This window comes from Periophthalmus magnuspinnatus, chromosome 23 (assembly GCF_009829125.3).
Source record: "Periophthalmus magnuspinnatus isolate fPerMag1 chromosome 23, fPerMag1.2.pri, whole genome shotgun sequence".
Taxonomy (NCBI): domain Eukaryota; kingdom Metazoa; phylum Chordata; class Actinopteri; order Gobiiformes; family Gobiidae; genus Periophthalmus; species Periophthalmus magnuspinnatus.
Window position 1 is genome coordinate 10,089,789 of NC_047148.1, and position 25,147 is coordinate 10,114,935.

The 25,147-nt window shown below is 38.9% G+C and overlaps 1 protein-coding gene across 2 annotated transcripts in view; it reads right to left on the reverse strand.

The window, feature by feature from the left end:
• tafa5a (TAFA chemokine like family member 5a) overlaps positions 1-25,147 on the reverse strand; it is a 217,133-nt gene that overhangs the window by 127,251 nt on the left and 64,735 nt on the right. The window contains exon 1 of one of the 2 annotated variants that reach the window (XM_033990385.2): positions 14,589-15,160. The exons of the other annotated variant lie outside the window; for it this stretch is intronic. Within the exon in view, the coding sequence (XP_033846276.1) occupies positions 14,589-14,679 (91 nt within the window). The 5' untranslated portion in view covers positions 14,680-15,160. Of the gene's footprint in view, positions 1-14,588; positions 15,161-25,147 lie in introns of those variants that run through there. 2 annotated transcript variants of the gene reach the window in all.

Consider the following 25,147-nt stretch of genomic DNA (forward strand, 5'->3'; position numbering starts at 1 on the left):
TCATCACATACTAGAATGTCTGTGTAATCCCTCAGTCGTCCAGGTCTGATCCATAGCAAAAAACAAATCTAATACATACTAGACATACTAGAACCTAAAAAACACCAATAATGGAGGAGACTGTGATGGTCCCTCATTGTCAAATTTTTGCCCCATAGTCTAAAAATAATCTGAACAAAAACATTTCCTGCAGTAAACTTTAGAGCAAGTGGAGGCAACGCCAATGCCCTATATTTAAAAATGTCTAAGTGCCCATAACAGACATCTACTCTCCAAATACTCCAATATTCCACTTTGTACATAGATGTAAATAGTGTGTGATTTTTGTGAGGTGATCTATTTATTTATTTTGTTTAACACCGACACTTAGAAACACTGACACTTTATTTCTTATTGCACAAATTTTATTCTTATTTAAATTACTTTTTATTTTTATTCTTAAATTCTATCCTGTGGTTGTGGCATCTGGTAACTAAGAGAATTTCCCTTCGGGGATCAATAAAAGTGATTCTGATTCTGATTCTGAAAAACACCAGTATATTGTTGAAGAAAAAACAGGCGGGAGGACGCCCAGACTCCCCTGTTACAGCTATGTAGCTTTACAGCGCTGCATGTGTGGAAAAAGGTGTTGCATAGTGTAACAGTAGCTAATGGTATGGCATAGGTCTTTTATGCCAGGTGCCCTTCCTCTGCCTGTGCATAGTACTTTATGTATAATGATGTAGCATACAATATAAAACTATATGCTTAAACAATAAGTAGACGACTTGGGACCCACGTATCTGGATATGTGGTGGTCTATCAAACAATATTAACCACACTGACAACTCTGTAAAATGCACAAAATAAACTAAGGAAACCCCTGAAAATCTCCCTAAAGATACAAACTACTGTATCTGTATTCATCTCGCATCAACCCCGGAATACATTTCCCTGCACGGCACTGTATTCTGAAAACATGACACGTCACACACCATTCGCGAGTCTGTTTGATAAATCTGATGCTACCATAATATGTTTTGCAAAGTAGTAAACGAGATATAACGCCATGTCAAGTTCACTGTCTCTACGCATGTTCCTGCATTTGTATTTGTCACCGAAACTCATGTTGCATGCGAGGACGTCTTCCCCCAAGTTTATTTGCAGCACACCTCTTCAGAAAGCTGTATATTAGCATGCCAACCCATTCCTACATGGGCTCATATGGGAGCTAAATGGGACCAACATGTCAACATTTCCTCTCCTTTCTTTGATTTAAACAAGGACACTCTCTTTATACCCCCATCCCATAATTTCTTTCAACTCCATCCAACATAGTATTATCCCGGGCTTATGTGCCGGTGCATGAGGTATAATTTATTGTCTGTTCAGCAAGGCAAATGTGCAAGCCTGGCATATTTCATTTGCTGAATACATATCATTACTAGAATATGTTTTTTTACCTTTTTGTTTCACGGTGTGTGGCAAAATACAAGCTACAGTTCATCTGCGTCATGACCTCATCAAATATAATATAATCTTGGGTAATTTCTTTCTCTATTTGGGAATGAAGGACTGGCGGCGTCAATGATAAAAACCTGCAAATATCTGTAGAATAGTCTGAGTACATCAATGCATACCAAATAGAGGAGTGTGTATTACTTCGAAGATGAATCTCGCTTTGAGGAACGCACTGAACCAGCTGCCCCCTTACACATACTTCTATTTGAGTTTGAGCAGACAGATAGCACAGCCTGCTCGCCTCAGCAACCATACCTGCAAATATGGAGCATAACTTGTAAATCATTACCACACGTATACATCCCATATGTATTACTTTTAAGTGAGGAATGTGCCTCTAAAAATTCCCCATAGCAGCAGTGTTGTAAAGAAACAACGCGGCATGGAAGAAAGCATTCTGTATTCATGAGTTTGTTTTTTAACAATCCCTGCCGGTGCAATAATGAAGTCGCCCCCTTCCATGCACAATGGACTGTAATGATTATGATGAAGCAGAAACGCCTCTTTTCTTCTTTCTCTCGTCTCTGCAGCTGTATCGACAAAGCTGTAAACATGAGCATAAAGTTATATGTAGAATGATGTAACCATAAAAAAAGCCATTAACCGAAGGCGAAGGAGTGCAATGCAGAAGTGAGGAAATGCTCAGTGTTAGCAGTGCGGCTACATATGCACAGGCCATTGATAAAAAATAATGATGTTTTAAAGGTTACTCCACTTTTTAGTGCATTTTTAATAACTACATAAAATTATGCCAGGACATGCTCTAGTTTAGTTTCTTAGATTTCTTGTCTGTGTTCAACTGTAGCTTCATTAAAGCTTCATTTTAAAAAGCCCATTATGCAAAATTTACTCGTGTGAGCTTGAAGCCATGTTATAATACTGTTACCTCCTCAGAAATAGACCCAGAGTTGTGCTTTGTTTCATCCACACACGTTTGAGTTACCCTTTTACTATTAGTCTGTCAACATCTCCAAAGCTTCTTCTACTTTGTGATGTCACGAAGCTGCAGTTTTCAAGTTAACAGCTACGTTTTACCGTTTGTTACGTAGAGATCAACAATTCCAGGGCAGAAGTCAACCAAATGTTTCTAGTGAAGATGCATGGAGTTTTAGAACACAGTGGAGCACTTCCTGTATTACCACATGACATCACAAGGTGGAACAGCACATTTTTGCATTTGAGATAAGAACTTAGCCTAAATATGCACGGTGTGTGTGTGTTTAACGTGTGTAAATGAACCAAAACACAACTCCAATTATGTTTTTGATGAGGAAACAACATTCTTCCATAAATCAGAAAATAGCGTAATGTAGATCACACTATTAGAGGTGGCATACACTCACAAATATAGTTCCCAACTAGATGGGTGAAGTGTCTTGCCCAAAGGCATAATCATAATACACATTAGGAGATGAGAGAATTGGGATTATTTGGATACATGTGTCACTGTTTTAGAATCCATGACCTCCAAAATTCAATGTTGGGAAGTTATTTTAGTTTTTTTCTCCTCTGCAAAATTGTACGCTAACATTAACACCTCATCTTCTGCAAAATAGAAAATGGCACATTTCAATATGTAAAAATTACGGTTAGCCAAAGTAATGTATTATTCAGAAACCGTCTTACAACTATGAAATCTATACTGCAGGTAATCGCATGGTTTCATATGTGCCTGGTAATTACAAGTGAGTGATCGAGAGATAGCGCGGCAACGATTTAAATAACGCTATTCCGACAAATTGTTGGGATAAGATTTGGCACAGTTTGGCTTAGCGGCTAAATCAATTACGCCAATAACAAGGATCATAAGTGTGGAGTTATCTCACTAGCTCCATGACTAACAGCCACATCAAGACCTTTCGCCCTGCACCAGATAACACTATTAGCCGCTAAATGAGTGACACTGCTTGTTATGCCCTGTAATGTTATAGCTTCGCCTTTACAGTGAGCTACGCCCGTTTACTCCACAAGTGAGAAGAAATTGGAGACCCGCAAGCAATCTATTCCGAGGTGCAACCAACTAAACGGATGTGACGTGCCAATGTTTTCCAGTGATTTTCATTATGCGACATTCTATTCTAATTCATTTTCAATTGGGCTATAAGAGCCGCCGAAGCCGTACGCCGCACAAAAGGCAAGCGGTGAACGAAGGAGGATTTTGTTTAGCTGCAAGACATTCCAAGAAAGAAAATAATGATCTTTATGAAATTGCTTTGGACACAATCTGACAAGCGAGACAAAGCAAGTGGCTGGGCTTGTTCGAATCGATAAAGCCTCCATTAGTTTTCTAAAGAGTAACACACAATTTGTTTCAGCCGAGTGCCATAGCATCGGTAATATCGTGCCACTTTGACACGAGAAGCTAATGCTCTCTAGCCAGCGCGATGTCAGATTAAACCTACTACCTTTCTTTCAGTTGCATGGGAAAATGTGCTTCACTGGATCCATAAAGCATGACCAAGCCTGTTATCGCACGTAATATGCTAGTGTCACAACGGTCTCCAGGGTAAAGCTTTTTGTGAAGAAAAACCTCATTTCTCCAGCTATTCAAATGACTGTGAATAGTCATGAGCAAAACAGATCAAACTTTGTAAGTAGGTATCGATCAGCCACACGAAGACAGAAGGAGCAGTTGATCGAACGCGGAAATGACCTCATCTTTACCTTTGACGCTGCGGTAGGGCGCAAATTGAATCGGCGAAGGGGTAAACACACTTTGCGCCAATCATTTCCTGAAAAATGTGAGGCGGACATAAGCCTAGAGCACCCGGTGGTCATGCAATCAATATTATGCTGTGAAGGGGCTGACTCCAATCCCTTAAACTGCAATCTTGTATATAAGTTGATAAATACACTGTGGGCTCAGGTCAAGATCATCTCCATTATTTACAGTGAAGGGGAGGTCCATCTCAGCTTGAACGCATGACGGACATGTTGCCAATGCTGCAAGAATGGCCCCCTGTGGAGACCGCCCTTCGCTGGGCTAAAATGCTGATCTGCAGGCATCTCCCTCTAGTGCCTGACAAACTGATGGACAAATCACTGCTTGTCTCTAACCTCTCAAACTACAACAGCCCTCCTATTTCTTGTTGTATTCCCCACTCTGAGTCTATTGCCAACGCTTGCTGTTTCTTCAAAATCTCTGTTTTGTTCTGGGTAGTTTAAGCATCTCACCTTCTGCCGGGAGAGGTGTTGTGTTGTCTAACCTTAAAACTTCTTTGCAGCATCTACTCTGTGCAGTTTGTATTTTAAAACGTTGCACTTGTCTCATTGATTCCACATTTCTTCTCCAGATTAATGAAGAAGCAAATCTAGGATCATTTATTAAAGGTACACTGTATACGTTTTCTGGTGGAGCTACTTGTCTCCATGGAGATGATGCTGTTGCTTTGCCTGGAATGTTCGACGGAATGATATTGACTCCAAGGAAATAACTCGGTTTCATGCCAAACTGTGGAACATCCAAGGTTTCCATCCCAAGATTTTGGACCCTCCACCAGAAAGCTTGCATAGTACACCTTTAAATACGTACTTTTCATCAACAAAATTCCGTAATAAAAGCCCCTTCTCAATGTTCATATCATAGACTTATTAAAAATCATCACTGGCCATGACTAATTTGAGACCCAGCTCTTTTAATATGAATCCATCTTCAGAGCCAAACCCTGTCCCTCCTCTCTCTTCCTCCCTCCTCCTCTCTCCTCCTTCCTCTCCTTTGCCTCTCCACCTCTCTCCACCTCCCTCCCTCCCCCCCACAGCCCGACTACAGCACTCACATGACTAATTAATACACTCGCTCTATCAGATCTCAGTGACCAGAACCCATTCCCAGCCTATCGCATGAGCTTTTAATTAAAGATACAGCTACAGTTATTCAAATCACTCACTTCTTTATGGCTTTTCCCATCTCACACATCACCGTGCAACCGCTGATGTCTGCGCTAGCTTACTGCGCCCCGGCACCGCGACGTATTCAGCGTTTTCCGCATTTATCAGCAGCATCTCTTAATGCGCCCGAGGATAGCAGCGTGTCTTGGCTAATTTCGGATTATGCGGTCTTCTTCAAACTCAGCGCTATTGTGAGACCCAGTTCAAACACTGATTCACAATCGCGGACATTTGTAAGTTACCATAATGAGCGCGTTTTATTTACACTACTCCTGAGGTTGTTTATGAGTCGACAAAGTACACCAAATGGACCAGCTGTGCTACCCCATTTTAGACACTGTATTTTTGTCTACCATTCTGAGAAATAAACTTACTTACAGTTAACTTTGGCGCATGAGAAAAACGGCCAAATTATTCCCAAGCATAAATTGTGCAAAGATAAAGAAATTACAAAAAAAATACAACCACAACCAGGCATAATTTCAACAACAAATGCTATTTCCAATCTGTTTATTCATGTGTTTCAGTGTTTCGGAAGAAATTGTACCTTTGCCATAACAATAAGTAATTCAAAACAGAATATTCCATCGTATGAAATGGTTTAAATGGTTTCAAGTGCAGCGGATTACACCAAATTTTATAATATGGTGAAAAATACTGGTAGATAGAGACATGCACATGCAATAAAAGCTGCAAAAGTACTCAAAATGTCGCCATTAGATTAAAACGTGTTAAGATTTAAAGCTATAATCTAAACGTAGAGGTTGTTACTTTGCTATATAACCCTACATTTGTATTAAGCTTTTTTTTGCAAATATGACTGTCCACTGATTCAATCTATTCCTCAGTTATTCCACATACTATCTTGAGCTCAAATTGGTGAGACCTCTGGGACCTCAGCCATATCTTCATGGCTGGAAGGGCAGAATGAAGAGTATTAAACCCATTTCTTTTTGACATCACAATTTCCACCGGCCAATGACAACTGGCCTGTAAAAACTATGAACGCTCACTACCGGCTTTTCATTAGAGTCCCCCCATTCCCCGCTTTATTGTCCCAACGCACTGCCAACTCCCAATCAATAGGACTTTAGGAAAACAGGGGGCGATAGAGCACACTTTTTACTGTCCCACATGGATCCAGTTCAATCAATGGGACGGAGAGCAGTGCCAGGAGTAAATCCGGTAGCTCTGATGAAAAGTGGCCCCCGCAAGACTCCAGGGGGTCGTTAGGAAAAGAATCCGATTACATTGAAAAACAAAAACAGCTCAGGTATCTACTCTGATTGATTAATTGATGTGAATTAATGAACCAAACTGTTAAATAACAAATCCATTTACTAACAGATGATTGCATTACCCCCATGGATTACTGTTAATACTGACCATTAAAGAAAACCATGCCCATTTCAAATAGGTTTACAACAAATTACAGGGACTTGAGGTGAAGTTACAAAGGGCCTATATTACGGTATTTTCTGATCTATGTCATAATGTTGTTTCCTCATCAAAAACATATCTGGAGTTGTGTTTTGTTTCATTCACACATGTTTAACGCACACACTGCATATTTAAGATACGTTCTCCATTTACACTCCATTTTCAGATGTTATGTGGTAATTCAGGAAGTGCTCCACTGTGTTTTTAAACTCCATGCACCTTCAACAGAATCATTTTAGATGATTTCACTGAACTAAAGGTAAAAGGTAGACTTTAACTTGAAAAAAATACTGCTTCAATGTCATCACAAGGTGGAACAAAGCATTTTGAACTTTGGAGATGTAGACAGGCTAATAATACCAGATTGTATGAATGAAACAAAGCACAACTCCTGTTTTTTATGAGCTAACAACATTATAACATGGCTTAAAGGAGTGTGTGTCTTAACTTTTAGCTTTGAAATGTAAGTACTACTTTTACTTATAACACCCTCAGTACAAGGAATAGCCATTTCGATTTGAGATTTCTGATGAAAATACTCAGTCTTAAATTAAAAATTATAATGACTTAATAATAATCACTTGAGGCCAAATTGTAGGTCAAAATTTTCAAAAATCTCCAAAAAGATAATAGTATTATATATATATATACACTTCAGCAGTTCATTGAAACACTTCTGAATGTAATTAAACAATCTATATTTTGCACCGGCAGGGGAAGCTTGGCGTCCGCTCTGCCTGAAGTGCATTCACTCAGCTCCCAACACCAAAAGAATTAATACAGCGTCAGGAATCTGGAGCGGAGCTATCACAGATGGTGCAAAGAAATTGAAAAGTTGGACTGGGATTGGAGAAACAATAACGCACAAATAAAACATTGTGGAGTTAAACTGTCAAGAGCTGGTAAACAACAGTTGTGTCTCAGTTGTAGGTTTACAGCTAGACACATGGGATGTAAGAGTACAGTCCAAATGTTTAAAAAAATCCATATATATATAAATAACTAACACAGAATTAAAAGCCAATGCAGCAGTTACTAGGCCTGTCACAGTTATTGCTGAAGTAAATGTAGATGATATAGATGTAAAAGATAATATTGAAACCAAGCCATAAAATGCAATTATCATACCAGAATGCAGTTTAGTTTCTATCTAGTTATTTATTCAACCTTCTACAGCTCAAATTGTATCATACTGCAAAAAATAACCAAAATATCGCACTACTGCAAAGAAAAAGTACCTATGATAAATACTGACCCACAAAAAATATAGGTCCATTTATCGTATATTGAACAATAAGTCGATATAACACTTATAAAGAATAAGAATAAGAAAAGAATTGGTCAGATCCTGCAATGACAAAGATATACAGTGGTACCCATACACCAAAAAATAAATAAATAAAAAACACACACACATATAGTTGCACAAATGAACACACAGATTTTTATTTTATTTATTTATTTTTTATTTTATTTTACTTATTTATTTATTTTTTCCAGCCCCTTCCAGTTCTATTTAGTTCTAGTAATTCTCTTTAGTTCTTTTTTTTTTTTTTTTTTTAAATCCAAAGTTGTGATTTAAAACACCTTAAAACTAAATATTATACTTCTGCATTGGTAAAAGTCCTTAAAACATCTCACTTAACATGAAGCGGAAATCCATGAATAACCCCCATATATTGCATTGTTAACATCCTTTGTATTTTTCCCTGCAAAACATCGTTACATGCACGTCATAACAGAAATAAAACTCCCTAGTAGCACTCCCCATAATATGTTCATTTCCCTGATTGCGTAGTAATAATTTCATGAGGACACAGTAGGTCAGATGTGTGAAGGTTGGAGCTGAGGCGTCACACTGCATTCGTACGGAGCAGGGCCTTCTCTCTGTGACCTGGGTTTGAGTGGAGGGCTTTTTAAAGGTGACCTGATTAGACATTATTCCACTAGGGGCTCTTAAAGCAAAAGCACACCTCATTACGCTCTCATGTTCCTGCCATGTTGGGAAGCCTCCACGCTCCAGACATGTTCAGAGAGAGGCACTAGCTCCAACAGTGTGTGTGTGTGTGTGTGTGTGTGTGTGTGTGTGTGTGTGTGTGTGTGTCGGCTTGTGGTGTGTGGTGAGAGCCTGCTTTGTTCCATTTTAAAATAACTCTGTGCCAGGTTAGGTCTCTGAATGAAAATAAAGTGATTTAAAGCGCATGTTATAATGTTTAAAAAGTTATCAATCAAATAAAATCACTTAGATCACTACAATCAAACACCAAATGTATGTATCTATAACAACAATCACCATATTATTCCATCCCTACTTGATGAAATCCACTCAACATTATTTTTATTCATAATATTTGTAGAAGACGTTAAAAAAAAGAAAAAAAAACCTCTCCATGACAATTTTGAACTCTCAATAATTAGCGCTGCAGAAAAACCTGTATTTGTAAATCCTTATTTTTTTAATACATTCACTCAAATTAACTACAACTACACAAACCTGATGCAATGTACTGTAGGTTAATTAGCGGAGTGCACGCTGACTGTGTTGTGATAGCACTTTGAAGAGGGGCTGAGTGCGGAGAGCAAAGGAGCGTCAAAAACGAAAGTGAAACTTGTAAAACCTGTTAATACAATGATAAATATAACCAAATGTAACGTAACATAAAGGCAACTACTTTTTCTATATTTATTACTTATTCAAGTTACAAATATTGCATATGGATTTGCATAGATATGAAAAAATGTCTGTGTAACTCTGTATCTCCTGATAAACTGATATTTTAAGACAGTCATACCTTTTAATTTACTTTGTCACGGGCCACATAACATGACCTGACGGGCCACATTTTGCCCACGGGCCTTGAGTTTGACACATGTGCTTTAGTGAATATAGCATTTTCAAAACAATAAAAAGTAACACTGTGATCTTAGCAATTAATACTCCGTAGAAGTCTAATATCCCGTCTTTAACTTTTGTGTTTTAACTTTTTATTTCAATGACACATAATGTTACAAGTTTTCGCCTTCAGAAACTACAGCGCGCTACTGAATATAACTAAAGTCTCACAGTGACCAGGCTCCTATCACAGCCGCCAGAATAAGCCTTCATAATATTCCAAAAAGCAACAGGGGATCCGAGAGACCACAGACAGAAGAGTCTTTCTGCTCCTAATGCTTGGCTTAAGATGAGTGGGGCTTCCCTCTCTTCCTCTGCCTGCACATGTAAAGCGTTTGTCACTGTTTGACCTAAATCTGCCCGCGGCTCACTGTAGCGTCTCTGAGCTCAATGCAATTGTAATCCATATCATAAAAATAAGCAGGGTTACCAGCACGGGGCTTCTGTCTGTGCCAAATGAATAGACTCCTATCTGTGAGACTTATATAGGCTGCGTGTGGTGTCGTGGTCATGTGCCCCTGTGTGATAGACTTTATATGAGGGGGGTATCGAGGTGAAAGGGGATCAGCGAAATCTCATCAATAATATTCATTTTGGAAAAAGTCATATGCCTGTGTACCTGTCTTGCCTCTTGTGCCAAGTCTGGAAAAGCAAAAAGAGAGGAAATATGGAAGGACATATGATTTAAATGTAATGTCTGACCAAACTGAGTAGAAACAGTTTTGTGGTGGGTGTCAGAAAACATCACAACATTATATAGAATTGGAGAAGTTCAAATTCATATTGTTAAAATGCAGATTGTCAAGTTCTGAGGTTCAGTTAAGACTTGTGAATTTACTTTCATTTGGACATGTCATGGCAAAAAACACTGGCGTAGCATGACATCATTCAAATCTAGAAACGATCAATATGAAGCTCTATAGACGTCAGCTCAATGTAAAATGAAACAGTATCTCGGCATTGGCAAAGTCAGATTTTCTAGAAAAAGTGAAACCTCTACACAGCCTCCATTTCACATAGCTATTTATTTTTAATATTGCCCTGAATTTAGCTGTGAATTCCCATGCCAGGAGCGGGTCCCTGAACCTGTCAGCCTCTCTATTGCCATGTGACAAATAACTCGCCGCACTACGAGCAAAATGGGATCTGCTCCATTGCTTGAATTATTGAAGTGGACAGTGTGAGAAATTTATGGCACAAAATCTATCCACATTGGCCATGCATAATGTTTTAATATGTTTCCAATCCCAATCCAGTCCGCGTCTTCATTTCTCTGCAAAATATCATCCTATGTCATATTATGCAATTTGGGGGCTGATGCAATGAGGTGTACAACTAAACCCGAAAATTACCCATGTGGGCTATCTAATGGCTGCAGAAGGGGGACATTTTGGGTTTTTGTCAGCTGTCTTATTACTAAAATCAGTACGTGCCACATTCGCTAGCACGTCCACCATTTCCAGTCGATAATCCCATTCCAATGTCAAACACAGCATGCATGAAGAAACACACGAGGCCAATCAACGTGCTGTGACGGGAGCGGGCTAAGAAGGCTCTGTTCACACAACTCACAGAAAGTGGTCCAGCCTTGGATTTCACGCACGACTAAATCACATATTTATATGGCAGGTATATTTGGGAGATTATTCGGTTGAAACTCTTTATTTTATTGGACAAAGTCAAATCCAAAAGGAATTATTGTTGCAGAAAATCATGGTGGGACGTCACCTGTTGTGGTGCAAAGCTATAAATCATAGAAGTGATGTGATGTATTCATTTGTTTCAGCTTTCTGTTTATAGAGACCATTTTGAGCACATATAGATATATATAGATCTGTCACGATAATACATTTTTGGTTATTTTTGGTTATTCTTTGACTATATGATAAGATTTAAGCCATAAAAGGTTGAATTAATAACTTTTATGACTCATTACAGATGCAAACTAAGTACTAAAGTGTGTTATTCTGCTGTTTATTTACTGCAGCACATGTTTTTTTTTGTTTTTTTTTAACAATATTGTAGATTTAGAGTAGTTTTTGTGGTTTAAATCTGTTCTTCTGTTGCTGTGTATATATTTATTTACTTCAGCAATATATCAAACTTCAAAATTTGTTATCATGACATGCCTAAATAGATATAATATTTTGTTTTGAATTGCAATTGCCATGGCAACAGTGGTATTTTTCATCCTCCTAGATTAAGCATGATCAAAGTTGTGTCAAATCTAAAAAGATCAACATTCCAACCTGTTTCTTTTATTGACTTACTTGCATAATTTCACTTTATACTTTAGTAGTATAACCTTAAAAGCATCAACCACCGCCTTTGTTCTGGCTATACACAAGTCTAAATGGGTCTGTTCTTTTTTTAACACTCCTTCCTTTCATTTTGCTCATCTCCCAAAAGACTGCCACTAATGCAGTTCTCCTTTGAATCCATTTTATCAGTTCGTATTATTAGCCCTCACAGCCGCCGTTGACCTTGGCCAGTCTCGTAGCCCGAAGAGAGCGTATTCTCCACACTCCTTTGTGCTTTTCATTCTCTCACTAGTAGATTTCAACGGGGACCTTATAAACCACAATGAACTTGAAAACGCGTCTTCGGCCGCCACCACAGTTTGCCGTATAACAGCACAATATTGCAATCTATTTGGGGGAGGAAAATGCGTGCTTAGGAGAACAGCAGCTAAAAGCACAACATGATACCGACAAACAACCCCAGAGACAAAGGTCAAAAATATTGCCTTGCCAGTCAACAGGCTCGACGACAATGCTGATCGCCTGAATTCGACCACTCACCTCCAGCACTTTCTCAGAACAGTGCTTTTGGTGACCTTTGTGGGGGGAAAAAAATAGGGCTATAGTAAATTAAAACTCCAAAGAACAAGCTGGAGGACAAATAGCACTTGAAATTCAAAACTGAGCCTATTGTAAATATTCATCTTCCTTTTGTTTTGTTTTGTTTTTTGTTGTCCGACTGACCCCTCTGCATGCAAAATGACTGCTTGACCTCCACTGCTATACTGTTATACTGACCTATTCTGTTCAGCATACTTTTTAAAATAAAAAAACAAAACATAAATTACCACTACCTATGCAAGTTTTCTTCATTTCTGACCTCTTCATTTCCTTCATTTTTGACCTCTGCAACTACTTACACACTTTTACTTCGCCACTATAAAGCAGTGTTTTGCTTTTTTACAATTATTCCATGGGTTTATTTATTTTCCTCAGCCTATATAAATGTCCCAAAATGACTTCAGCGAACGCAGGGCCACTGTTTGCCATTGCTTGACCTGGATATTTGCAGTCGTAGCCAGGGGCGGGCGGGGATGGTGGCGTTGGCGGGCCAGTGTGAGCCTGTAAGAGCAGTGCATAGACGGGGACGGTGCTCCCTGAGTGCAGCCTTTCGCCCCGGGCCACGGACATGTACAAAGTGCTGTTTCTTTTTGTGGCCGGATCATGCGGCGCTACACTGAATCCCTGGGTGACACCATTTGACTTTCATTAGGAGTTTGAGCAGTAAGTGTGCTCAACCTCGGCGTGAAGACCTCCCAACAGACACCTGCGATTAGTATTTATTAGCCACTCTTATAGGCGGGATTAATGCCGAGGTAAAAATGGCTGGAGACGATGCTGGTCTTTAAGCACTGACTGTGTTTTCTTTTTTCACTTTTTGATCGAAATAAGTCGATTATGTTAAAAGTTGAAATCAAAGCCTTACTTCAGGAATGTAAAATGGGCAAGTGGCAAACCCGAGAAACACCAGCTGATTATGTTAAAAGTTAGTTTAGCTATATTCAGATTTGTGTTTTCCTCTTTATACGCACATTTTATCCACATTGATGATTGACTCTCTCATGCCAATGCGTTTGGATCAATGCTATATCATAATGCTAAGAGTTCATTATCGTCATATAGTACAGATATCTCTGAAGGCATCTTTTGGATAATTTGTTCCAAAGTTGTTGTTTTTTTTTTTTGTGTTGTTTCATATTTGCTTGGACAATATGACTCTATATCAATAACGACACATTTTAATAGATATTTAAAAATTGATTGCGTCTAAGGAATCTATCATCAGCTCACAAATGTGTGTACTGATTACAGCTCTGACTCACATTGAACTTTGGATTTTGATTGTATTATTCAGTCCTATTAAAAAAACTTAGAGTAGACAGAGTGTTTATTCATGTAAAAACAATACATGAAAGGCTTAGTGAAATATACTGAATGTTGCCTAAAAATGTCAGCATTGGTCAGTCTCCTGATTTGATCTTGAGTGTACCCAGGACGCCCCAAGCTACACCACATTGGCTTTGAGCATAAACTCACCACAACTAAACATGAACTAAATCAACTAAAACTACTGCAACATCATCAAATGCACATTCCCTGCACTTGGTCTGATGCAGCCTTTGTCTGGGCCATGCATTTTCCTTTGACTAAAAACTGCAAAAACATAATGATGACAGACAGTCCTACTGTAGCAAAGTAGCGAAAGAAAATACTCACAATTGTATACATGCAAACGCCAGAATACCCAAGAGAATACAAAAGGATGAATACAACTGCTTGACCTCAATGTTACCCTAAAGCTAGACTCTAGTGCCATCTATTGAAAACAACAAATCAGATTTCTGTACAAAATCAAACTTGCTGCATTGGAACTTGATGAGAGAAATCACACAATGAGGCTGATTCACAAGGGAAAGTGCTTCAGACTGCAAATGTATGCAAATAAATCTGCATTTTAGACTTATAAGGTACTTTGATACAGCAGTGAGATTTATGTCGAAAGAAAGGACTGCAACAGTGGATAACACATATGCGCGTTAACGGAACAGAAAAGTCCAACTGGTTACCTTCTTTGAGGAGGCGGGAGTGCAGGAGAAGAATGAGGAAGCAGCAGATCGCCGCTCCGGTCAGTGCCCACGCAACTCGGAGCAGCTGCATCTTGGCGTATAGGAGCTTTGTAGAGCGGACAGAGGCAGGCGTGCGGCAGCGGCGAGGAACACTCTCCGACTCAGCTCACGCACACAAACTGACTCATACTGACACTGAAATCACTGCTTATCCTTGTTTTGAAAATCCAACTTGATAGTCCGAACTGAAAGCGGGTAACAGGGGCAGAGGAGCAAATACGCGCGCTTCAGTCAGTCCTCAGTGCGTCAAAGTGGTTCCAAAAGCAGCGGGGCGATTAACCCCCAATCACCGGCTCAAAGCTCGTCATCGCTTCTTCTTTTTATTCTGACGTCTTTTGGCTCGTGTCTAGTCCTCTTTTGCAGACACACAGAGGTCCACGATGCGGCGCACAGCAGATGATGATCACCGTTCTCCACTGCATTTTACGCACGTCGCTCGCTCTCCCACTGCTGCTGCTGGAGAGGCACAGGCAGAGCGCATTGCCAAGCCAGTCTCCTCTCCGCTCACTCTCTCCAAATTCTCTCTCTCTCTCTCTCTCTCTCTCTCTCTCTCTCTCTCTCTCTCTCCCTCCGTCGTGCACCACGTCGCTCGCTCACTCTCCCTCTCGCGCTCTCTCTGATGGCGTTTCTCTATCCGCACACCCCTCCTCTCCTTTCCTCGATATAGTCTTGACTCCTGTTCAGTCCTTTACTCTTACCCATCACTTCTCTGGCTTTCAAATGCTTCTCAATTGTGTTTGATCCAAGTTTGTCAAGACAGTCTGTCAAATGAGATGCATTTAGAAACGGTAAAGTAGGTTGGACAAGCTGGATGAATGAGAAAAAGCCTACTTCTAAAGAAAGAAACCAGACAAAGTTTAAACGTCCTGAGGTTGATCATATTTTATGCAGGTTGTTCAATATGGACTGAGGTTTATAGCTTTTGTATTGCCCCTGTGTGACCAAAGGACATATAGGTTTCAGGTTACATTTCTCAAACACATAACTCTATAACTCTCTTAAGGCATATTATAGACCTTTTAAACGAAGGCGTTACTCTGACTAAATGAATTCTACTCACAGTATACTCTGCTTATGATTTACTGCATATGGTTGGGTATTAATGAAGACATACCAAGCTACCTTGACGAAACAGAGGATCTTAAAACTAAAACAAATACAAATAGCATGTTTTCCTCAGACGACGCTAATGCATCTCAACACAGAATGTAATAAAGACAAGCAAAAATATGACATTCGTTTTTGGAAAATGTATTTAAATGATACATGGAAATACCTGCAGACCCATTGCTTCTAAAAAGATACGTCGAAAAGAGCAAGTAAACAAAAGTGTACATAGATACATATGCAGCAACACTTAAAATGTTTTCTGCATGGTGCCACATGGAAACAGCAAGCACCCATATGGTCCAGGGATTAACTGGAGTTTACTCACAAATGTCCTAAATCACACATCATAAAATCTTTAGCAAAAAACAAAAAAAAAAAAAACACTCTATGGACAAAATAAATACTGTTACATTTGATCCTTTCATCTTTTCTTGTTATCATATTAGTGTTATGTTGACAGTATGTTAGACAGTGGTGGCATGGATGCTATTGCCAAACTTCTGGTTATTCTGGTTATTCTGTTCAAATAGCTCAAGCTAAAACCCCAGTGTGTCACAAAATGTTTGCGTATAAGAAGTGGCCAATGAGTTATCAGTATGTTTTATTTATAAGATGTTCATTCTCACTTCCATTATGCCACAAAATACAGTGCTATTATAGGATTTTCCTACTGATGCAGAACAACTAAGTGTGCAATGTGTGTAGGTGGACATCATACGGTGTGAAGACAAAAGCTCAAAAACAACATTATGCTCAATAATAACCCTAATTGTGCTTTCAAAGCCAAAAATTATACAGCCGTTTATCATGAGGCAGAGCGTGACTAGTTTAGCAAGACCGTTTTATGAATATTAATAGAGTGTTTGGAGAAATGCAGTGCTACTGTATTAGCTGAGCCTCCTGGATATTGAAACAGGCATTAGGTTGTGGGCAGCCAAGCTCGCGGCTAATTCACTGAGAATATTCAACACCTCTGATTCTGTTACACATGTATTCCACAATTTCATCATTTCATCAACATAAAGAATTAATGCCATTGCAAATTCTTCAAAAGCTGCGTCTGCCCCTCTGTGTGTGATATCGAAGAGGATACGGGCTTGTTATGAGTGAACGCAGCAGAGGACGACTAACACTGAGCAGCTAAACAATAGGTTTCATAATCTTCCCCCCCGCTGACAGCCAACCCTGCCATTGTTTCATGTATAGTTTATTTGCATGAAGTGGGATGGAAATTCAAATATTTCCTAATGCATTTATTCAGGAGGAAGCTGCGTGTGGATGGAGGGTGCAGCAAAACAAGCACTTTCTTATGTCATCATGTAACAGTGAGCTACACTTTGACAGAACCAGCATACACTTTTACGTAATAAAGGTCCAATATTACGCTATTATTTCTGATCTATGCTACAATGTTGTTATCTCACCCAAAACATACCCTGCTTATTTAGGCTGAGCTCTTCTCTCCAACTGAAAACACTCTGTTCCACCTTGTGATGTCACATAGCAATACAGGAAGTGCTCCACTGTGGTTTTAAACTCCATACACCTTCACTAGAATTATTTGGATCATTTCAGCTGTGGAATTTCCATTCTCTACTAAACAAAAAGGTAAAAGGTAGCTGTTAACTTGAAAATTACCACTTTATGACATCACAAGGTGCAACGGAGCATTTTAAGCTTTGGAGATGTAGACAAACTAATAATAAAGAGCTACTAAAACATGTGTAAATGAAACAAAACACAACTCCAGGTGTGTTTTTGATGATCTAACAACATCCTAAAATACTTTAAAGCTCACAAGAGTCAGTTTTGCGTAATATAGGACCCTTAAACTACCGGCACTATAGGACTGCAACTGATGGTTACTGTAGTAGTGGACTAGTCGTTTTAAGCGGGTGAAGCTAAAGTAAAGCTGATGGAAGACTTCTGGGTAGAAAATATTTACAAATAGACCACAATATTGAGGGGAAAAAATGAAAATGAATCATTGCAGTCCTGTTCTGCACCATTGTATGATTAAACCCTGCTTTTATTCACCGTGTTAACAACCTGTTCTACTTATTCCTTCTTCCATTTCTAACACTGACAATGACAGTCCAAGAACACCCAATGAGATCAGATTAGCCACACTCAGAACACCCAATTCCCTAAGTACCCATACAAAAAAAGTCACGTGCAGACCTGTCCTGTGATGTCATAGTTAATTGTTCAGCATATCTTTATAACTGCTTTTCTAATACTGAAATTATAAGTGTCGTAGTGTTATGGCTGAGTTTGGCCCCTGCAGCTCCAGACGCTAATTAGCCGCTAAGTGCGCTGTCTGTTTTATAAGCCGTGGATTTATGAGCAGATGTCCACATGCCACTCTGTAGATTTGTATAATTAGTGTCCTTTATTGACATCTCTAATTGTCTCCAGTCCTGTATGGATCTGGCCGGAAAGGCAATTAAAAATAACTGAATCCAACAAGAATCAAATCACCGGTAACAGTTTGTGTCGTTAATTGTCTCGTCGGTATGTTGTTTAAGTGCACATTTCTTCATGTGCGTGTGGGCGTGTGTGTCCTGTGCCCTTGTATGTAGAACTACACAACACATCTATAATTACACAGTGCAAAACAACAGGGCAAATCAGGTTTCTTTATTTTGAACAGATACTTGCACTTACCATCTTACTATCTTGAGTGTTTTGGTATTTTCCCTGAAGCGAACTATAAAATATTAGTATAGAAAACCCATGGAAATATCAAAATGCAAAAACGAAATGATTTATTTATTTATTTTCTTTATCTTTATTCATACAGGGAGCACATTCAGACTCTCCTTTTCATGTGCGCCTTGTTTAAAATACAGAAAAATAAAGACAACAAACAAAACAACTACCATATTTTCTGGACTATAAGTTGCACTTTTTTTATTTCATAGGTTGGCCAGGGGTGCAACTTATTCTCAGATACTGTAATATAAGTCGCATTTGAGTACATAATTTTACATCTTTTGTTACGGTCGCACTGACAATCTGACAACAGCGTTTTTTCCGTCATTATTATGCTTTTTTTTTTACTCCGGAGCGACTTATAGTCCATTTTAAACAGGGGTCTCAGACTCAAATTATCTTGGGGCCGCAGGAGGCAGAGTCTGGGTGAGGCTGGGCCGTATCAGGTATTCCACAAAAAAAGCTTAAAATCTTCTCAAAAGTCATCGCAGTTTTCAACATACATGAGGAAATATGCTAATTATTGTGGATTTTATGGATATACATTGTTATTTGTTGAATCTTTTGTGACGGGAGTACACAGCGCGAGTGACACATGACATTCTACACGCAACATGGTAATGCCACACAAACATTACATTTTATATTGTCCTGCGGGCCAAAAAATATCATCTCGTGGGCCGCAATAGGCCTCCGGGCCGCAAGTTTGAGACTCCTGATTTAAAACATTAAAAACAGGTGCAGGTGTGATTTTAAATGTTTATCACCAGATTATTTAAGTGCATTACTGACGCCAATGTATCCAGTTTTGCATGTCCTTGAAATGTATTCCATTTTTGTGAAGCAAAGTAACCCAAAGCTTTTTTTTTTTCTCTCATTTCAGTTCTAGTGCCGTTAGTTTTTAGACGTAGACAATCATGAGTTCCCGTATCAAAGTTCACGAGTAGGTAAGATATTCAGGCAGTCTATAAAGTAACCCCTTTAAAATACAGAAAGCCATAGCTGGTCTACTTTTTCATCGAGTGTGCAGTGATGAAACGAAGGGCTGAGTTGCACAAAGGTGTGTCTGAAATCTGCGCTCAGTATTGTGTTATGACATTTGAGCTCACATTATTTTTTTGGGTCCCTCATTTAAATATGAGTCACACTTAAATGTTAATATATTCAGTCTTTTACAACCTCATGCCGTTGCGCTGGAGCCATTCTGACGACAGATACTACTTTCGACTAACAGCCAAAACAATAACAACAACAAATTGACGTCTGAGAGTGAAAAAGAGGAATTTGTGTAAAAAGGGTTTCAATAACTACTGGAGAGTAAAAAAAGTCTCAACTGTTTTTCTGTCTTTTATTTTAAAACCTTTATTTCTGACTTACCCATTTAGACTAGTTTTTATCGTTTTCTAAAGACTCAGATTCTTGACAAGTTGCGCAAATAAACAAAGTCGTAAAATAGATTGAAATTGCTGCTCAGATACAAAAAGTATTACACAAAATTGACTCTTGTGAGCTTTAAGTCATGTTATAATGCTGTTGCCTCATCAAAAACATACCCAGAGTTGTGTTTTGTTTCATTCACACGTGTTTGAGCAATCCGTTATTATCAGTCTATCAACATCTCCAAAGCTCAAAATGCTCTGTTCCACCTTGTGATGTCATGAAGCGGTAGTTTTCAAGTTAACAGCTACATTTTTACATTTAGTTCAGTAGAGATGGGCAATTCCAGGGCTGAAATCATCCAAATGATTCGAGTGAAGATGTATGGAGTTTGCAAACACAGTGGAGCACTTCCTGTATTACTGCATGACATCACAAGGTGGAACGGAATGTTTCGCGTTGGGAGCGAGGTGGGTTAAGTGTGCCCCAGGAAACAATAATTGCTCTACCAACTAAGCTAGTACATGTGTGAATGAAACAAAACACAACTCCAGGTATGTGTTTGATGAGGAAACAGCATTATAACATAGATGAGAAAATAGTATAATATGGGCACTCTAATGTATCTGATCGAAACAAATTAACAGATAGAGTCGTAGAACGTAGTAGGAAGTAATTAGCACAGTATTCTTAGCTATTTAAAGTACTTCCCCTATATATCATGCCCTCTTCTAGCATAAAACTGTCAAAGTGTCAGTTCTCTACAAGGTAAATGTATGAGCTCGAGGTGCATAATGCAAACGCCCCAGTAATCTGCAGCGGTAGCATTTGCAACGATTTACCATGTTGCCATCTCTGTGCGCCTGGCCCTGACACTGTTCCCAACGCGTTTACTCCTGTTAAAATGCTCCCAGTACACCCCAGCCATATGCACGTTGTATACACTATCATTTTTTAACAGTACAAGGAGGTGGCCATAGCAGGGAGGAAGTATTTAGAACAAGTTAAGCCAATGATTGCTGCTTCTACACAGTATTTTTAATCTCTCTTTTTGTTTTGTTTATCTTTTATTGCACCGAGTCATGTAGGCTATGTAATGATGGATTTGGTGATGATGGGACTGTATATATAAATGGACATAGCTAAACTGCTAGCCGTCGCGCTCCAAATAAAACGTGATCATGAGCGTACTTCCGGCTACATCGTATCTGGCTCCAATTCACTTTACATAAAAAAACTGCCGCCCCTTTCTCCGTAACTGCTGCTGTCAGGCTTGTCATTTTGCGCTTAAAATGTTCGTATTGACCCGCTCTACGTGATTCTGATCTTTTTGTTTCACTATTGTGCCCGTGGCTCAAGATATTAACTTTAATAAGAGACAAATTTGCGGGCTTTCTTTCCTCGAGGTCGATCCCCGCTTCATTTGACTAGAGCCAAATGTTATTGGTTAAATCACACTCATTTAGTCCACTTTTTGATTCAGTCTGTGTAATGGGGGCAAATACTAGTACTTACTACTAGTACCAGTAATTATTGCAAGTGCAAGTATCACTTCTTGTACCGCTGTAGGTACCAAAAAGTACCACTATTAGTTATACAGTATGTATTTGTAAGTATCAGTATAATTACCAGCCAAAATACCACCAGAAGTACTATAGTAACTACCCCAGTAACTACCACTGTAAGTACCACCATAATTACCGGTCAGTATCTACTAATTTGTATAACATGAAGTGTGATGTAAAAAGGTAACGTGGCATAGCATATAGCATATTTTGGCTTTAAATATTCATATTCAAAAACGTATATAAGCAAACCAAAATGATCAAAATAGCCATGCGCAATTTTTATTCTTCGATGTCAACAGACTTTTTTCCGTGAGACATGCTCATAATTAACACTGAGGTCTGCGATTACGTTTCTTGAAATACTTCCCTACGTTCATTGAACAATAAATGCTTTGTTGCTGCCTCCTTCTCGACGCATATCGCAACATAAAGAGTTTTCCTTTCACCTCACTGCCTTAGGGACATAAAATACGTCTAGACACTTTTATAAAACCCTGTTAGATACTTCCTCACAATTTTATATTACACAGAGATAGCAAGTTTTTAACAAGTGTAGAATTGTGTTTTGTCTATAAATTATGTACTTCCTCTGTGTGTGTCCTCAAAGCAACACCCCCAGCCACCACACTCCTCCTGCAGCTGACTTTAAACTTAAACTCAGGATATAGAGGTGCTTTTGTCCTCTGCAAGTCACTGGCTGCGTGCCAGACACCTCCCATGCCAATAAAAGCCCTGAGTAATGGCCTAAAACTCCTACATTCGCTGTGTTTCCCATTATTTCCCATGGACAATAAATCTGAGGAGGGCTTAATCAGAGAGAAGAGCCCTAACATACGGTTTGTGTTCACCTCAGTGCGGCTAAAGCTAACATACACAACATTTAATCAGAGCGTGCGTCATGGTGTCAGTGCATATGGTGTGTCTTTGTAAAGTTTCACCTTTGACTGGGCTTTCGCAGTTGTAGTCGATTCATGGAGGACTGCAAGTCTCTGTATAGAGCTAGTGTATGTAAGAACATTTAGAATCACTTTATAATGAGCCTTAATTAGTCTTAAAGCATGAATAAAGACTTCATTCATAAGTCATTAGTAACTATAGTAACTACTTCATTAAAAGAACATTCATGGTGACGCTCTCCCAGATTTTTGCATTTCTCATGGCCAAAAGAAAATGTGTCACTTCTGTTGCTAATAACAGCATGTTATTATCAGAGTAGAGTTTGTTTTAGACAATTCTTAAATATTATGTTATGGCCTGAGGACTTAAGTTCTTTTCATTGTTAGTATTTGCCTATTATGTTTTGTGTGTGTGCCTGACTCTGTCCCTTTCCCCCATGAAATCCTGGCTGTGTGAGTCCTCGTTGGTGATTGGAGGACTGTTTCCCTGCCTGACCAATCCTGTGGCTCACTTTCAGCTGCCTCTTCCTAGTTAAGAAGATTCAGCACATCTGTTCAGGGCTGCTGGCCTTGGTGGCCATTATGCCATTTTGTGTGTGTCTCTTTGGTTATGTCATTAAATCTGGCGGTGACTGTTTCCGAGACACTCGACTGTGTCAGTACTGACTCTGTGTTTGTTTGTGATGTATTTGTAAAATCTGTGTCTTAGTTAAACTTAACCTTAAGTCTCTTTTGTTTGAACCACTGCTCATTAACTTTTGTTTAAATATTTTAGGTCCCTTTTGTTTAATTTACCTTCTACAACCCTGTTCATTAAATTACTTCTTACTTTATAATTTTTCCATCTTTGTTTTTGTTACTTCCCTGACCCTACATGAGCTGGGGTGTGATTTGTAAGAATTGAGCATTTAATGCTTTGAATCAAGCTACTGGAACATTACAGTTTTGTTTTTTTGACACATTCTCTATATAGAAAATTGACATTTGTCAATTTTCTATATAGCAGAACTGAATTTGTGTTTTCCCAAACAAAATTTAGATCAGCAGTTTTTTATTCAAAACTAATCAGTCATTTCCCAACAGCAAGTATTACAAGTAACAGTGCAGCTCAGAAGTCCTGATGGAACAGAGTCACTGGTTTAGTGCAGTCTGACACTGGGGCTCACTCATTTTGTTCTTGTGTGTGACTAACACCAGTATTATGTTTGTAAAATACATCATTTCAAAATAAATGTACACATAACCAGTTGCAGAGTAGATTTTGCAGTATGTGATCAAAAATATGCAGAAGAAAATTGAAAGATGTGGAATAGCAAATTTATCAACAGTACTTCTTTAATGCATGTGTTCTGTATGTACAATGATACATTTCCATGTCAGTGGATATACACATGCAGGATCTACACTCTCCTGTTTACACAGTCTGCTCTCTGCTGCAGCCCTTCTCCCTGTTTGATTCATGTCTGAAATCCTTTGCTGTTAGATTTTGGGTGCTTACAAGTAGTAGTTTTTTGCTATTCTGTTTGAATTTCTATATTGAAAGTGAGTTTCGTTCTTTACCATGTGTGAACAGGCCTGCAGTATTTAAAAAAACAAGTTCCAAATGATTTTACCTGTGCCTCTGTTCAGACACATGTTTGAATCAAACGATCAAAGTAAACCAACTTTTACAACCATTTGGTAGTCTAATACCCAAAGAATGCTAGCATTATTCTCTATCTTTATAAAGAATAACTTATCGAACTTGACAGCACCGCAAAAGTAAAAATATTTCCAGTGTTTGGCCTCTGCAAAATCCCAAGCTATTCTTTGTTTGTTATGTTGACCTTTGCAACTGTGCGCTTCCAAACCATCCAGAGAAAGTCCAAGAGAGCATGCTGTTTTGTGGAAATTGAAAGGCAAACTGATTTAATAAGGCATGTGTTTACTATAGCAGACGACACAATGCGGAAAAAATGAAAGTGGGGCGAAGAAAACAGGATGTAGTGTTTGTTTCTGTTATTATTTTGCTGATAAGTTGATGTCCTATGAATCATTTCTATGTGCAGAGCTGCTAAACATGCAGGCCTATGCTTTTTACATAACCAGTTTAGAGGACAAAGTACTTGCACCGGCTTTGTGTGGCTGTCGTTTTAATCATAAGTTAGTCTTTTGAAACTTCAGGGATGTCATTGTACAGGCGTGTGCGTGTTCACAGTAGTGCCAATCACCTGACACCCGCGGGCTAACAAATAGAGGGTGCCAGGAAATCATCGATCAATGCATGTCACCTTACGCATCTGTCTTTGGGATGTTTGTGGTGCTGAGGACATGCTGGACTTCATACGGTGTCAACAAGCTACTTTTAGAATTAGAAATGATAAAAGGAAGGCAATACAGTGGCATGAATATATACTCGTGATTGAGGTGTCACTTTGATTCAGATTTAAAAAAAACAACTTCAGCTGCCCAAAGTGCTTCACATTAAAAGACAACAACAACAAAAAGACATATACAGATCGCATGATACATAGGAAAAGAACAATAAAACTCCAAGATATCCTGTAGCTATTATTAAATACCAGGGAGAAGAGGTGGTTTTTCAGTCTAGTCTTCAACTTAAGACTGAGAGGAACTGACAGGCATAAAGAGACTGGGCACTGCCACTTCTTCTCTTGAGCCTGGATTTAAAGACGAGACAAAAAAGATACAGTACATATGGGAGTTTCGAAAATAGATATACCCCCCCCCCCCCCCCCCCAAATGAATTGTTCAAAGTACACAGATTGCATTATATTAAAAGTGTACCATATAACTTCTCTTCAGACTTGTCTCCATGGAGATGTTATAGCAG